Below are 18,191 nucleotides of genomic sequence, written 5' to 3' on the forward strand. Positions count from 1 at the left end.
GACTACTTTAGTATTTTTTTATGATACTATTTAATCTTTTTGGTTGGCTTATAACCCATTTTTATGCTATTTTAAAGTTTGCTTTAGAGTTTATAGCATGTATCTTTACCTTATCACAGTCTACCTTGAAGTGATATACTGTTTTACAGATAGTTTAAAACTCTTATAGCAATATACATTATATATACACACACACATTATACATCCATTTTTTCTCTCCTGGCCTTTATGTTATTTTGGTCATACATTTTACTTCTATTGATATGTATGTTATAAACTCCACAATATAGTATAATAATTTGTGTTTTTAACAGCCAATTAACTTTTAAAATCTATTTTGAAATAATTTTAGACTCACAAAAAGTTTCAAAAATAATACATAGAGTTCAGGATACCCTGCACCTGGGTTCCCCAATGATAACAATATATAACCATAGTACATTATTAAGAGCAGGAAATTGACACTGGCACAATATTATTAACTAAACTACAAACCTTATACAGATTTTGCTACTTTTTACAAGTAATCTGTTTTTTTGTTATGCTTTTTTGTTTCATTTTTGTGTGTTTATAGTTATATGAATTTTATTACATGTATGGATTCATATAACCACTACCACAATCAGGGTGCAGAACTGTTCTGTTATCACAAAGAAACCTCTTCGGTCCTTTGTGCTACCCCTTTATAGTTGTACCCGCTCTCCAATGTAACCCTCAGCAAACACTTATCTGTTCTTCATTACTGCGCTTTTGTCATTTCAAGAATATTACATTAATGAAATCATACAGTATGTAGCCTTTTGCGATTAGCTTCCTCCACCCACTGAGCATAGTAATGCCCTTGAGAGACATTCAAGTTGTTGCAAATATCACTAATTTATTTTTATTTATTTCTGAGTAGTCCATTGTATGACTGTATCAGTTTGTTCATCCATTAATGACTTAAGAACATTTGTGTTATTTCCACTTTTGGGCTATTACAAAGCTGCTTTAAACATTCATGCATAGGTTTCTGTGTGAATATAAGTCCTCATTTCTCTAGTGCAGAGATTGGCAAACTATATCCTGTAAATCGGCTGCCCATTTTGGTAAAGTTTTACTGGGACATAAGTGTGCCCATTTGTTTGTGTATTGTCTGTGGCTGCTTTTGTGTTATAATGGCAAAGTTGAATAGCTGCAACAGGACACTGTGGTGTGTAATGACTAAAATATTTACTTTTGGTCCTCTTAGAAAGAGTTCGCTGATCTCCGCCTTAAGATAAATATCTAAGATTGGGAATACTGGGTTGTGTGATAAGTATGTGTTTACCTTTATAAAGAAACTGCTAAACTGTTTTCAAAATTGGGTGTACCATTTTATATTCCTACCTGAAATGTATGAAAGATCCACACTCTTTCCAGCACTTAGTGTTGTCTGTATTTTTTATTTGAGCCATTCTAATAGGCATGGTATGTATGGTACCTTATTGTGGCTTTAATTTCTATTTCCCTAATGGCTAAGGCTGTTGGTTTCATGTGCTTATTTGACATCTGTATAACCTTCTTGGTGAAGAGTCTTTTCAAATTTTACCCATGTTTTTAGTTGCATTGTTTGCATTTATTTATCAGATATGTGATTTGCAAATATCTTCTAGTCTATCATTGGTATGCTCTTTTTTTTTTTTTAAGAGAAATTGCAGAAGAAACCAGAAGTTTCTAGGAGGTTGAAATGAGGGTTTTTTTTTTCTTTTTAAATTTATTTATTTATTCATTTTTGGCTGCATTGGGTCTTCGTTACTGTGCGTGGGCCTCTCACTGAGGTGGCTTCTCCTGTTGCAGAGCATGGCCCTAGGGCGTGAAGGCTTCAGTAGTTGTGGCTCACGGGCTCTAGAGCGCAGGCTCAGTAGTTGTGGTGCACGGGCCCAGTTGCTCCGCGGCATGTGGGATCTTCCCGGACCAGAGCTCGAACCCGTGTCCCCTGCACTGGCAGGTAGATTCTTAACCGCTGCACCACCAGGGAAGCCTTGGTATGTTCATTTTATTAATAGGGTCTTTTGTAGAGCAGAAGTTTTAATTTTTGATGAATGGTCCAATTTGTGGATTTTTTTTATTTTTATGGATTATTCTTTGGTGTCATGTGTAAGGACACTTTACCTATCCCTAGGTCATGAAGATTTTCCATGATTTTCTTTAAAAAAGTTTTATAGTTTCATGTTTTACATTTAGATCTGTTATCTGTTTTGAGTTCACTTTTGTTTAGGTTAAGGTTCATTTTCTTGGATATAAATGTCCAGTTGAACTAAGACCATTAGTTGAAAAGACTCTCCTTTCTCCATTGAATTGCTTTTGCCCTTTTATTAAAAATCATTGGCTGTACTTGTGTGGGTCTATTTCTGGACTCTGTATTCTGTTTCATGAATCTATATGTATATCCCTCCACCAGTACCACACTGTCATAATTACTGTAGCTACATTATAAGCCTTAAAATTAGGTTGTGTAATTCCTCTAACTTTATTCTTTTTTCAATGTTGTTTTAGATAATTTAGTTTCTTTGCCTTTCCAAATACATTTTAAAAGCAGCTTTACTCTATTTACAAAAAAACCACAATTGAATCTTCTAGTCCATAAGCACAGTATTTTTTAGATTTTCTTTGATATCTTTCATCAGTATTTTGTAGTGTTTATTAGCACACAGATCCTGTACGTGTTTTGTTAGATTTATTTCTAGTTGTTTCAGTCTTTCTGGAATTATTATAAATGGTTTTGTTTTTTTAAATTTGAGTTTCCAATAATTCCATTACTCATATATAAATATAGTTTATTTTTTTGTGTTGACCTTATAATCCCCAACCTTGCTAAATTTCCTTATTTGTTCTAGAGTGTTTTGTTGTTGTTGTTTTATTATATGTGTGTAATTTTGTTGGTATCTTTTACTTATATAATAATGTCTGCCAGTGGGTATAGTTTTATTTCCTTTTCTCCCCCCCAATCTTTATGCCTTTTATTTCCTCTCTTTGCCTTATTTCACTGGCTAGGACATGAAACTACTATGTGGAATTTTAGTGGTGAGAACAGAAATCCTTGCCTTATGCCCCATTTTAGGGGGAAGGCATTCAGGCTTTCACCATTAAGTATGCTGTTAGCTGTAGTTTTATTTTTCAAATGCTCTTTATCAGATTATGGAAATTTCTTTCTATTCTTAGTTTGCTGATTGGTTTTATTATGGATAGATATTGAATGGTCTTAAATGCTTGTTTCTGTATCAAGTCGTGGTCATATGAGTTTCCTTTTTTAGACTGTTAATATGGTAGATTACAAAGATTGAGCTTTTGCCTTGAATTCCTGGAATATACTTGATCATGGTGTATGTTTGTGGTACTGGGGAGAAGAGTGCCACCTGATTAGTGCAGGGTGAGAATGGCTGGATGTTAAGTCCCTGCCCACCATTTCCATGGCCACAGCCCCAAGCAGAGAGAGGAAGGGACTTCACCTTCTGAGTTCAGGGTGAGGGTGGTAGACTAGGCTCCACCTACAGCCTCCTGTCTTTAGTACAGGATTGGGATCAGGATGGGGATAGGCATGTTTCTTCTGGGTTCTTAGCCTGAACTGAGAGGGGAAGGGTTTTAGGCAAAAGGCTTCTGCCTTTCCTGGCTACCCTTTTCTACTTACCACAGCCAGACAGAAGTAGTTTTTCTTTTTGTTTATTTGTACCCACTGGTGTTTTCATGTTGCAGGCTTCTTTAATATCCAGGTTGGATATATGAAAGTCAACAAAACAAAACCAACCAGGGAACTTTCTGCCAGTCTTTCCTCAAGTTCCAAGGTTCCTAGTAAATCTGCTTTCTTTTCTCTACCTTAAAGAATCTTTTAATAGTTGCTTTAGGTCTTTCAGGATTTTTGTTTGTAATTAGTGAGAGTAATAGAATGTAGTGAGCTATCTCCATCTTGTCCAGAATCAGAATTCTGAGTTGTCTTTTAAAGTGATTTAAATATTTTGAAAGTCTTCTATATTTACCCACAAATTTACCTCTTCTGGAGCAATTCATTATTCTGTGTAGATCCAGTTTTCCATGAAATATTATTTATGTTCTGTCAGAAGGACTTTGTTTAATGTTTCTTTTCATGAAGGTCTGCTTGTGATGGATTCTGTCAGGTTTTGTGAATCTGCAAAAGTCTGTATTTCACTCTTCTTTTTAAAAGATATTTTCACTGGGTAGAAAATTCTAAGTTAACAGTTTTTTTCTTTCAGTACTTTAAAAATGTTGCTCTATTGTCTTCTGGCTAGTCAGTTGTCACTGTTCGTATCTAAGCAATGTGCCTTCTTTCTCCAGCTTCTTTTAAGATTTTTCTCTTTATCACTGTCTTTGAACAATTTGATTATGATATGCCTTAGTGTAGTTTTTTTATCTTTATTGAGCCTCTTTGATCTGTTAGTTTATATTTTTAGTCAGTTTTGGAAAAATTTGGTCATTATCCAAATAGTTTTTCTGTTTCCCTTCCTTCCTGTTTGGAGACTCCAATTATATATATCAATACATGTATATTATGTTGCTTGAATTTGTTCTATAGCTCCTTGAGCCTCTTTTCTTTCTTCCTTTCTTTTTTTTCTCCCCATTTTTATTTTTGAATAGTTTCTATTGCTCTGTCTTCATATTCACTAGTTGTTTCTTTTGCTATGTGTAATATGCTGTTAATTCCATTCAGTGTATCTTTTATCTCAGAAATTGTGGTTTTCATCAAAGTTTGATTTACATCTATTTAATGTCTTTTCTAACTCTTCTTACCATGTTTCTTTTACATTCTTGAATATATGGAATAAAATTATAGTCACTTTCAATGACCTTGTCCATTAATTTGGTAACCTGTATTATTTTGGCATAGGTATTGATAGATTTTTCTGCCCTATCATATTTTCTGTGTTATATTTTCCCTTTTTGTTGCATGCCTGCTAATCTTTGATTGGATGCCAAATATTGTAAATCTTACTTGGTGCTGCATATTTTTGTATTTCTATGAACTTTTGTTTTGTTCTGGGACACAGTTTAAGTTACGTTGGAACAGTGTAATCCTTAGGGTCTTGCCTTTTAAAGCTCTGTTAAAGAGGACCAGAACATTTATTTTAGGTCCAATTTTACACCCTATTGAGATAAAAGACTTCCAACTCCCTTATCTGATTCCCATTCTTTCTACAGAGGGTAGTAAAATGAAGAATTTTGCGATTATGTGTAGCATGTTAGCTTTGTCTGTCAATTACAGTACCTTAAGTTAGATCACATGTTGTGATAATGTCTCTTAGATTTGTTGCTTATTTTGCCCCTACAGAAACTTTTAAAATTTGAGATGGTATTTCCCCCCTGGGTAGGATGGCATGGTCTTCTAGGTATCATGATGCATTGCATCATGCCATGCACTTAAGACACTAAGGTTAGGAAGAAGATTATCAAGACACCCGAGTTGTGATAATCTTCATTATTTAGTTACTTTTTTTGAATTTGGATTTTCTTTTAATTCTCATGACACTCCAGCTTTAACTAAGTCATTAAGTTATCATCATTTAAAATTTGAGTCTACTAAGGATAAAGTACTTAAGGTGATTCTAGGCCTTTGACATTCTCACTTCAGAATTTTAAATTTGCAAAATATTTTTAGGTCACCTACATTCTTTTTTTTTTAACATCTTTATTGGAGTATAATTGCTTTACAATCACCTACATTCTTAATACTGTTTTAAATTATTGCATAGAAAAAATTAAAATTAGTTATACTTAGACAACTTGATTTTCTGAAGCTATAAAGACCTATGGTCTTCTTTATCAATTTAATCAAATTACATTCAGTTGTTTGTTTTCTTAGATAGGCATTGCTTTTTTATTTCTAGAAGAAAATTGTTTATTATGAAATTCAGTCAAGAATCAGATTTTCATTGACTGTTACTATCCTGAAATTGTAGGTAAATAACCAATTGAGAAAATTAATAGAATCTAAAATATTTGAGGAACATGTAAAATCAGATGGTAATGATGATGATGAAGGTGGTACATACTTTTGTATTAGCAGGAAAATTTGTGGAACATAATTGCTAATTAAGTTGATATTAAAACTAGGTATTTTAAAAATGAATGCAGAACAGAAATCTTTAATGTTGATAAAAAATCATAACTAATGTAATAATTAGACCACGTAGGATATTTCAGTGGTTAGGTTTGGAAGAGATGCAGTGTAGTATAGCTGTATGTACCTCTTCAAAAAATATTGAATTTAGGAAGTTAATAGAGAGAGAAATACTGTTCAAATGACTTTGAAACTATTATACATTTTTTAAAGGCTATACTTTTATACTTTAAAAATTCACTACTGGGGCCTCCCTGGTGGCGCAGTGGTTGAGAGTCCGCCTGCCGATGCAGGGGATACGGGTTCGTGCCCCGGTCTGGGAGGATCCCATATGCCGTGGAGCGGCTGGGCCCGTGAGCCATGGCCGCTGAGCCTGTGCGTCCGGAGCCTGTGCTCCGCAACGGGAGAGGCCACAGCAGTGAGAGGCCCGCGTACGGCCAAAAAAAAAATAAATAAATAAATAAAAAAAAAATTCACTACTAAAACAGTTTATAGCCTACTGCACCTATGTAACCCATTCTGGACATGCTACTGTCCCATTGCCTGATGACCTGATTTGGATCTCAGGTGTGAGACTGTGGGCAGCTTATTCAGTTGTTTGTCCTCAGTTTTTCTCTTGTAATTCAGAAATAATACTAATACCTGACTTAGTGATTGTAAGGATTTAATGAATTAGTGTATAGGTGTGTGTGTGTGTATACTTTTTCTAGGACAGTTCTTGCTTATAATAGGCACTTTATAAATATTTGTTGTTATTAATTATTTACTTGGGTGTCTCTTCCATTATACAGTAAAATCCTTGAGGGCAGTGACCATGTCTTAGCTGAGTTTGAAATTCCAGCAAATCTGGATGTCTTGGGAGTGACCTTTTGTTGAGAGGAAATGTGGCATAATGGAAAGAGCTTGAGATCTTGTCTTGAGTCTTGTATCTATTTCTAATTATATGGGTTTCAGCAAGTCATTTGTCTTTATTTAATGATGAAAAAACTGAGTTCATATAGGCTAATAATGAGAACACCCAGAGTTTATGGCTGTAGGCAGTAAGATTGATGTGTGTGTGCAGATCTTTGTTAACTGTGAATTGTATGGTTTGTGACCTGTCCCATCAGGTTGATGCCTTGTATTCAGAAGGGCCTCCAGCATATACTTCTGATATTATCTATAAATGGGTTTATACACATTGTCTTAGCAGATATTCTTTATGCCAGTTTAAAATTTTATCCCATTTCAAGCTATATCATTTGAAGCACACTATAAATAAAATCAATTTAAATATGATGATATAATTTTTGTAATCTTGATTTCACTTTTGATGTGTCTGGAGATTAAAAAATTGGGAGTGACGTAGAACTCCCTTGACCTCAGAGAAGCCTTGTTAAACACATGTTATTGTTATACTGTATGCTCTATCAGATGTAAGTATACTGGTGGATCCAGAGCTTCGTTTTCTCTGTTGAATTTTCTGGTATAGTAACATAACATACGTTGATTAAAATTGGCCCCATAGTAAATAATTTTTATTCAAAACAGGAAGCATGCAAAAAAAAATTGTTTAAAAAGGTATACCATTATAACAATTAAAGATTAATTGCTTTATTTGTGCAGCTTCTGGAGAGGGTGTGATATTTCTGGCTACAAATGATCCAAAACCAGTCCAATAGTGGAGATATGCCCATGTGACTAGAACGATAGTGGTGGATTATAATGATGTTTTTCCTGATTTGTTATGGTTCTTGATCAATTTATATCTTTTGACAGCTATCTTTTTTAACACTTTAATTTTAGACTTATAGAGAAAGTGGCAAAAATACTAAGGAGAGGGACTTCCGGGTAAGATGGCGGAAGAGTAAGACGCGGAGATCACCTTCCTCCCCACAGATACACCAGAACTACAGCTACACGTGGAACAACTCCTATAGAACACCTACTGAACGCTGGCAGAAGACCCCAGACCTCCCAAAAGGCAAGAAACTCCCCACATACCTGGGTAGGGCAAAGCAGAGAGATTCCCGCACAGAGGAGCGGTGCCGAGCGGCACTCACCACCCCGAGAGGCTTGTCTGCTCCCCCGCCGGGGAGGGCGGCGCTGGAGCTGAGGCTCGGGCTTCGGTCAGAGCGCAGCGAGAGGACTGGGGCTGGCGGCGAGAACTCAGCCTGAAGGGGGCTAATGTGCCACAGCTAGCCGGGAGGGAGTCCGGGAAAACTCTGGAGCTGCCGAAGAGGCAGGAGACTTTTTCTTCCCTCTTGGTTTCCTGGTGCGCGAGGAGAGGGGATTAAGAGCGCCGCGTAAAGGAGCTCCAGAGACGGGCGCGAGTCGCGGCTGAAAGCGCGGAGCCCAGAGACGGGCGTGGGACGCTGGGGCTGCTGCTGCCGCCGCCAAGAAGCCTGTGTGCGAGCGCAGGTCACTGTCCACACCGCCCTTCCGGGAGCCTGTGCAGCCTGCCACTGCCGGGGTCCCGGGATCCAGGGGCGGCTTCCCTGGGAGAACGCACGGCGCGCCTCGGGCTGGTGCAACGTCACGCCGACCTCTGCCGCTGCAGGCTCGCCCCGCACTCCGTGCCCCTCCCTCCCGCCCGGCCTGAGTGAGCCAGAGTCCCCGAAGAGGCTGCTCCTTTAACCCTGTCCTGTCTGAGCGAAGAACAGATGCCCTCCGGCGACCTACACGCAGAGGCGGGGCCAAATCCAAAGCTGAGACCCAGGAGCTGTGAGAACAAAGAAGAGAAAGGGAAACCTCTCCCAGCAGCCTCAGAAGCAGCGGATTAAAGCTCCACAATCAACTTGATGTACCCTGCATCTGTGGAATACATGAATAGACAACAAATCATCCCAAATTGAGGAGCCAGGAGTCAGTGCTGTGCCTCTGAGGTGGGAGAGCGAACTTCAGGACACTGGTCCACAAGAGATCTCCCAGCTCCACATAATATCAAACGGCGAAAATCTTCCAGAGATCTCCATCTCAACACCAGCACCCAGCTTCACTCAACGACCAGCAAGCTACAGTGCTGGACACCCTATGCCAAACAACGAGCAAGACAGGAACACAACACCACCCATTAGCAGAGAGGCTGCCTCAAATCATAAAAAGTCCGCAAACACCCCAAAACACACCACCAGACGTGGACCTGCCCACCAGAAAGACAAGATCCAGCCTCATCCACCAGAACACAGGCAGTAGTCCCCTCCACCAAGAAGCCTACACAACCCACTAAACCAACCTTAGCCACTGGGGACAGACACCAAAAACAACGGGAACTACGAACCTGCAGCCTGCAAATAGGAGACCCCAAACACAGTAACATAAGCAAAATGAGAAGACAGAAAAACACACAGCAGGAGAAGGAGCAAGATAAAAACCCACCAGACCTAACAAATGAAGAGGTAATAGGCAGTCTATCTGAAAAAGAATTCAGAATAATGATGGTAAAGATGATTCAAAATCTTGGAAATAGAATAGACAAAATGCAAGAAACAGTTAACAAGGACCTAGAAGAACTAAAGACGAATCAAGCATCGATTAAAAACACAATACATGAAATAAAAAATACTCTAGATGGGATCAATAGCAGAATAACGGAGGCAGAAGAACGGATAAGTGAGGTGGAAGATAAAATAGTGGAAATAACTGCTGCACAGCAAAATAAAGAAAAAAGAATGAAAAGAACAGAGGACAGTCTCAGAGACCTCTGGGACAACATTAAACGCACCAACATTCGAATTATAGGGGTTCCAGAAGAAGAAGAGAAAAAGAAAGGGACTGAGAAAATATTTGAAGAGATTATAGTTGAAAACTTCCCTAATATGGGAAAGGAAATAGTTAATCAAGTCCAGGAGGCACAGAGAGTCCCATACAGAATAAATCCAAGGAGAAATACACCAAGACACATATTAATCAAACTGTCAAAAATTAAACACAAAGAAATCATATTAAAAGCAGCAAGGCAAAAACAACAAATAACACACAAGGGAATCCCCATCAGGATAACAGCTGATCTCTCAGCAGAAACTCTACAAGCCAGAAGGGAGTGGCAGGACATACTTAAAGTGATGAAGGAGAAAAACCTGCAACCAAGATTACTCTACCCAGCAAGGATCTCATTCAGATTTGATGGAGAAATTAAAACCTTTACAGACAAGCAAAAGCTGAGAGAGTTCAGCACCACCAAACCAGCTTTACAACAAATGCTAAAGGAACTTCTCTAGGCAAGAAACACAACAGAAGGAAAAGAACTACAATAATGAACCCAAAACAATTAAGAAAATGGGAATAGGAACATACATATCAATAATTACCTTAAATGTAAATGGACTAAATGCTCCCACCAAAAGACACAGACTGGCTGAATGGATACAAAAACAAGACCCATATGTATGCTGTCTACAAGAGACCCACTTCAGACCTAGAGACACATACAGACTGAAAGTAAGGGGATGGAAAAAGATATTCCATGCAAATGGAAACCAAAAGAAAGCTGGAGTAGCAATTCTCATATCAGACAAAATAGACTTTAAAATAAAGACTACTAGAAGAGACAAAGAAGGACACTACATAATGATCAAGGGATCAATCCAAGAAGAAGATATAACAATTGTAAATATTTATGCACCAAACATAGGAGCACCTCAATACATAAGGCAAATATTAACAGCCATAAAAGGAGAAATCGACAGTAACACAATCATAGTAGGGGACTTTAACACCCCAGTTTCACCAATGGACAGGTCATCCAAAATGAAAATAAATAAGGAAACACAAGCTTTAAATGATACATTAAACAAGATGGACTTAATTGATATTTATAGGACATTCCATCCAAAAACAACAGAATACACATTTTTCTCAAGTGCTCATGGAACATTCTCCAGGATAGATCATATCTTGGGTCACAAATCAAGCCTTGGTAAATTTAAGAAAATTGAAATTGTATCAAGTATCTTTTCCGACCACAGTGCTATGAGACTAGATATCAATTACAGGAAAGGAGCTGTAAAACATACAAACACATGGAGGCTAAACAATACATTACTTAATAACGAAGTGATCACTGAAGAAATCAAAGAGGAAATTAAAAAATACCTAGAAACAAATGACAATGGAGACACGACGACCCAAAACCTATGGGATGCAGCAAAAGCAGTTCTAAGAGGGAAGTTTATGGCAATACAATCCCACCTTAAGAAACAGGAAATATCTCGAATAAACAACCTAACCTTGCACCTAAAGCAATTAGAGAAAGAAGAACAAAAACATCCCAAAGTTAGCAGAAGGAAAGAAATCATAAAAATCAGATCAGAAATAAATGAAAAAGAAATGAAGGAAACGATAGCAGAGATCAATAAAACTAAAAGCTGGTTCTTTGAGAAGATAAACAAAATTGATAAACCATTAGCCAGACTCATCAAGAAAAAAAGGGAGAAGACTCAAATCAATAGAATTAGAAATGAAAAAGGAGAAGTAACAACTGACACTGCAGAAATACAAAAGATCGGGGCCTCCCTGGTGGCGCAAGTGGTTAAGAGTCCGCCTGCCGATGCAGGGGATACGGGTTCGTGCCCCGGTCTGGGAGGATCCCATATGCCGCGGAGCGGCTGGGCCCGTGAGCTATGGCCGCTGGGCCTGCGCGTCCGGAGCCTGTGCTCCGCAACGGGAGAGGCCACAACAGTGAGAGGCCCACATACCGCAAAAAGAAAAAAAAAAAAAAAGAAATACAAAAGATCATGAGAGATTACTATAAGCAACTCTATGCCAATAAAATGGACAACCTGGAAGAAATGGACAAATTCTTAGAAATGCACAACCTGCCGAGACTGAATCAAGAAGAAATAGAAAATATGAACAGACCAATCACAAGCACTGAAATTGAAACTGTGATTAAAAATCTTCCATCAAACAAAAGCCCAGGACCAGATGGCTTCACAGGCGAATTCTATCAAGCATTTAGAGAAGAGCTAACACCTATCCTTCTCAAACTCTTCCAAAATATAGCAGAGGGAGGAACACTCCCAAACTCATTCACCTTGATACCAAAACCAGACAAGGATGTCACAAAGAAAGAAAACTACAGGCCAATATCACTGATGAACATAGATGCAAAAATCCTCAACAAAATACTAGCAAACAGAATCCAACAGCACATTAAAAGGATCATACACCATGATCAAGTGGGGTTTATTCCAGGAATGCAAGGATTCTTCAATATACGCAAATCAATCAATGTGATACACCATATTAACAAACTGAAGGAGAAAAACCATATGATCATCTCAATAGATGCAGAGAAAGCTTTTGACAAAATTCAACACCCATTTATGATAAAAACCCTGCAGAAAGTAGGCATAGAGGGAACTTTCCTCAACATAATAAAGGCCATATATGACAAACCCACAGCCAGCATCGTCCTCAATGGTGAAAAACTGAAACCATTTCCACTAAGATTAGGAACAAGACAAGGTTGCCCACTCTCACCACTCTTATTCAACATAGTTTTGGAAGTTTTAGCCACAGCAATCAGAGAAGAAAAGGAAATAAAAGGAATCCAAATGGGAAAAGAAGAAGTAAAGCTGTCACTGTTTGCAGATGACATGATACTATACATAGAGAATCCTAAAGATGCTACCAGAAAACTACTAGAGCTAATCAATGAATTTGGTAAAGTAGCAGGATACAAAATTAATGCACAGAAATCTCTGGCATTCCTATATACTAATGATGAAAAATCTGAAAGTGAAATCAAGGAAACACTCCCATTTACCATTGCAACAAAAAGAATAAAATATCTAGGAATAAACCTACCTAAGGAGACAAAAGACCTGTATGCAGAAAATTATAAGACACTGATGAAAGAAATTAAAGATGATACAAATAGATGGAGAGATGTACCATGTTCTTGGATTGGAAGAATCAACATTGTGAAAATGACTCTACTACCCAAAGCAATCTACAGATTCAATGCAATACCTATCAAACTACCAATGGCATTTTTCACAGAACTAGAACAAAAAATTTCACAATTTGTATGGAAACACAAAAGACCCCGAATAGCCAAAGCAATCTTGAGAACGAAAAACGGAGCTGGAGGAATCAGGCTCCCTGACTTCAGACTATACTACAAAGCTACAGTAATCAAGACAGTATGGTACTGGCACAAAAACAGAAAGATAGATCAATGGAACAGGATAGAAAGCCCAGAGATAAACCCACGGACATATGGTTACCTTATCTTTGATAAAGGAGGCAGGAATGTACAGTGGAGAAAGGACAGTCTCTTCAATAAGTGGTGCTGGGAAAACTGGACAGGGACATGTTAAAGTATGAGATTAGATCACTCCCTAACACCATACACAAAAATTAGCTCAAAATGGATTAAAGACCTAAATGTAAGGCCAGACACTATCAAACTCCTAGAGGAAAACATAGGCAGAACACTCTATGACATAAATCACAGCAAGATCCTTTTTGACCCACCTCCTAGAGAAATGGAAATAAAGACAAAAATAAACACATGGGACCTAATGAAACTTCAAAGCTTTTGCACAGCAAAGGAAACCATAAACAAGACCAAAAGACAACCCTCAGAATGGGAGAAAATATTTGCAAATGAAGCAACTGACAAAGGATTAATCTCCAAAATTTATAAGCAGCTCATGCAGCTCAATAGCAAAAAAACAAACAACCCAATCCAAAAATGGGCAGAAGACCTAAATAGACATTTCTCCACAGAAGATATACAGACAGCCAACAAACACATGAAAGGATGCTCAACATCTTTACTCATTAGAGAAATGCAAATCAAAACTACAATGAGATATCATCTCACACCAGTCAGAATGGCCATCATCAAAAAATCTAGAAACAATAAATGCTGGAGAGGGTGTGGAAAAAAGGGAACACTCTTGCACTGCTGGTGGGAATGTGAATTGGTACAGCCACTATGGAGAACGGTATGGAGGTTCCTTAAAAAACTACAAATAGAACTACCATATGACCCAGCAATCCCACTACTGGGCATATACCCTGAGAAAACCATAATTCAAAAAGAGACATGTATCAAAATGTTCATAGCAGCCCTATTTACAATAGCCCGGAGATGGAAACAACCTAAGTGTCCATCATCGGATGAATGGATAAAGAAGATGTGGCCCATATATACAATGGAATATTACTCAGCCATAAAAAGAAATGAAATTGAGCTATTTGTAATGAGGTGGATGGACGTAGAGTCTGTCATACAGAGTGAAGTAAGTCAGAAAGAGAAAGACAAATACTGTATGCTGACACATATATATGGAATTTAAGAAAAAAATGTCATCAAGAACATAGGGGTAAGACAGGAATAAAGACACAGACCTACTAGAGCATGGACTTGAGGATATGGGGAGGGGGAAGGGTAAGCTGTGACAAAGTGAAAGAGCGTCATGGACATATATACACTACCAAATGTAAGGTAGATAGCTAGTGGGAAGCAGCCGCATAGCACAGGGAGATCAGCTCGGTTCTTTGTGACCGCCTGGAGGGGTGGGATAGGGAGGGTGGGAGGGAGACGCAAAAGGGAGGGGATATGGGAACATATGTATATGTATAACTGATTAAATTTGTAAAATAAAAAAAAAAATACTAAGGAGAATTCCTGCCTATCTTTTACTCTATATTCCCTAATATTCACATTTTGCATAATCATGGTACAGTTATTAACAATCAAGACATTAACATTGACACAGTAATCTACAGATCTTATTTGAATTTTCCCATTTTTACCACTCTTAGTCTGCCCTGGCTTCCATAACAAAATACCATAGACTGGTGGCTTACACAGCAGAAATTTATTTCTTACAGTTCTGTAGGATGGGAAGTCCAAGATCAAGGAACCATCCAGTTCAGTTCTTGGGAAGAACCTGCCTCCTGGCTTGCAGTCGGCTGCCTTCTTGCTGTATTCTTACGTGGTGGACAGAGAGCTAGCTCTAATCTCTTCCTCTTCTTTTTTTTTTTTTAAATTTAATTTAATTTAATTTTTTTATATAGCAGGTTCTTATTAGTTATCTATTTTATACATATTAGAGTATATATGTCTTCCTCTTCTTATAAAGTTACTAATCCTATCAGGGGACCCTGCCCTTGTGAATTCATCTAAACCAAATTACCTCCCAAATGCCCCACCTCCAAATACCATCACATTAAAAGGGGTTAGGGCCTCAATGTATGAATTTTGGGGAGAAACAAACATTTCAGTTCATTATGCTCACTAAAGTTTTTTTCCTGGTCCAGAATACAAGTGTCTCACATTGCATTTGATGGTCTCCATTATCTTTTAGTCTGTGAAAGTTCTTCAGTCTTGGTTTTCCTACCTTTGAAGAACACTGGCTGGTTATTTTGTCTGATGTTTTTTCATGGTTAGGTTGAATTTATGGATTTCTACAAGAATATCAATGAAATGATGTTCTATCCTTCTCAATGCAACATATTATGAGGTACATGTTATCTATCTGCATTATTACTAGTGATATTAACTTTGAATACTTGATTAAGGGAGTGTCTGCCAGGTTTCTTTCCACTGAAAACTTGCTATTTTTTCCTTTTGTTGTTAATAAGTATCTTGTGTTTAGGTAATTTTGAGAATATACAAATATCCTATTTTTCATCATAATTTTACCCACTAATTTTAACATGCATTGATGATTTTTGTCTCCAACAGTTATTAGTCTGATATATCTAATTATGATTTTCTAGTTTCATCATTCCTTTACTTCATTAATTGGAATTCTTCATTAATTGGAATTCTCCTGTAAGGAAAAGCTGTTTCTTCTCTTCCATTTATTTATTCAATTATTTATTTATATGAGTGTATAATCTTATGAGTACATTTATTTTATTCTGTGGGTTAAATTACTCTCATTATTTGTTGCTCAAATTGTCCTCGATTTTGCCATTGGGAACTTCGTCAACTTTCAGGTCTTTGAGATATGTCTCCATTACCTTGAGCCCTTCCTGACTTTCTGGCACTGCAAGATGTACCAGGCTCATCTTGTCTTTCCTGACTCAGCCCTGGAATCAACCATTTATCCAAAGAGCAATAGTTCCTTTTATTTAAGATTACATTTTATAATCAACATCTGGATACTAGCTGGGCTTCTTGCTACTGCGGTGCCATTGCTTCTGGGTCCTCTCAGTGGACTAGCAGAGCTAGCAAATACATGTGTAAACTTATAAATATATGTGCACACATCTGCATTTCTCCATTTGTATATATGTTAAAAGCCTTTAGTTCAACCCAGTGTCACAGAGTTTATGCTAGCCTTCCCCTCTTGCTTATTTGCCACTTCCTCTGGCAGTGAAAAGTCTGGCTTTCATTATCCACAATATGTTTACTTATTTACTCAGTCCTAGTGTAAATGTAAAGTAGTTTCAGAGTTGTTTACTTATATCACAGTGAAAAACAAATTTTCTAAATATAGTGCACTATTTGTATATAGTTCTTTTTGTCTTTATCCTTACAATGTACATTTAAAATACGATTTTCCAAAATGTCTTAAATTAGTTTTGTTCCTTCCCATCCTTTCAGTGTTCCTATTCCATTTTGGGTTCAACTCACATTCTGATTGATATTATTTATTTAGTTTTTGGGATGTGAACAATTGCCAAGAATCAGCTATATACAAAGGTATATTCAGAAAAGGGCCACTTCTCCCTCATCCCTACTACCCTCTTCCCATTCCAATACTTTTTCCATTAAGTTCCCAGCAGCTCCTCTAGGTAACCAAGCTCATTAGTTTCTGGTTTATATGTCCCGTATTTCTTTTGTATAAATGAGCATGTATATTTTTTCACATTTTATTCTTTCTTATATTAAGTGTAGTATGCTGTAAACACTTTTTTTTTGAATTTTTTATTTTTTCACATAACAACGTTTCCTGGAAATCACTCCATGTCAATTCATAAAGATTTTCCTCTTTCATCTTTACAGGCACTTCATATTCCATTGTGTGGTAATATAAAATTTTCAACTTCTCTCATATGTATGAGCATCTAAGTTGTTTCCAGTATTCTGCAATTCAGAGAGTGCTGCAGTGAATTATCTATGTATTTTTGCATTGTTGGGGGTTTATCTTCAGGGTAAATTCCCAGATGTGTGATTGCTAAAAAATAAGTGCATATATTGTTTTCTTAGATATTGCCAAATTCCCCTCCAGAAGAGTTGGACCAGGTTGTATTACCATCAGCAACATATGAAATTGTCTGGTTCCCCAGAGCCTCACTAGCAGAACATACTGCTATACTTTTTAATTTTTTCCAGTCTGATAGGTACAAAGTGGTACCTCAGTGTTAATTTGCATTTCTCTAATTTTGAATGAATTCGAACACCTTTTTATATGTTTATGGGTCATTTTTGTATCTTTTTTTTATATATGGTCTGTTCATGTATTTTACATTTTTTTCTGTTGGATTTTGGTCCTTTGTACTTGAAATGTTAAGAGGTCTTTCTGTGTTAGAGGCATTAGCCCTTTGTGTGGGTATTCTTTTAAAGTGTTGCAGTGAGATTTATTCAGTCAGTGTGCTTCTTTGGAGTTAAACTTCCCAAAATATTAATCTGAAACAGATAAATATATAAATAGCCTTGTGCTGAAAAAATAATGCTATTTCAATCTCTTTGTGACAGAAATGAATCAGATATTTTGATCACCTCTGTAAGGCCCTTGTTATTCTCTAAATACCTCTTACATATACTATCTTATGAAAAGTGCATATTTTTGTGGGTATGTGGAAATGCCTTATTCTTCAAGAAGTTTTCACTTACCTTCTTTTTTTTTTCAAAACTGGTGTCACCTTTCTTGTTATTCCTATAGGTCATCGAATTATTTCGTAATTCGATTTACACTGAGTTGAGTTCAATTTATAGCTGCATAAGGTCTGGGACATTGTAATTGTCATATTTCATTATTTTACTGTGCTTAATAATGAGAATGACCTCTGTATGCCATACATTATGCCACATGCAACCCTGATGATTTTATGAAATAGGTCCTGTTTATTCTCACTATTATGGATGAGGAAACTAACATTCAGTTGTGTATTACTTAATTCGGAGCCAAATAGCTAGTGAGTGGCAGAG

General features: G+C 37.1%; 1 protein-coding gene across 5 annotated transcripts in view; it reads left to right on the plus strand.

The window, feature by feature from the left end:
• The window catches only part of XRCC4 (X-ray repair cross complementing 4), a 391,068-nt gene that overhangs the window by 46,453 nt on the left and 326,424 nt on the right, over nucleotides 1-18,191 (plus strand). Inside the window, exon 3 of one of the 5 annotated variants that reach the window (XM_060093116.1) lies at nucleotides 7,877-8,272. The exons of the other annotated variants lie outside the window; for them this stretch is intronic. Coding sequence (XP_059949099.1) covers nucleotides 7,877-8,248 — 372 coding nt within the window. The 3' untranslated portion in view covers nucleotides 8,249-8,272. Of the gene's footprint in view, nucleotides 1-7,876; nucleotides 8,273-18,191 lie in introns of those variants that run through there. 5 annotated transcript variants of the gene reach the window in all.

Source organism: Mesoplodon densirostris, chromosome 3 (assembly GCF_025265405.1).
Source record: "Mesoplodon densirostris isolate mMesDen1 chromosome 3, mMesDen1 primary haplotype, whole genome shotgun sequence".
Lineage (NCBI taxonomy): Eukaryota > Metazoa > Chordata > Mammalia > Artiodactyla > Ziphiidae > Mesoplodon > Mesoplodon densirostris.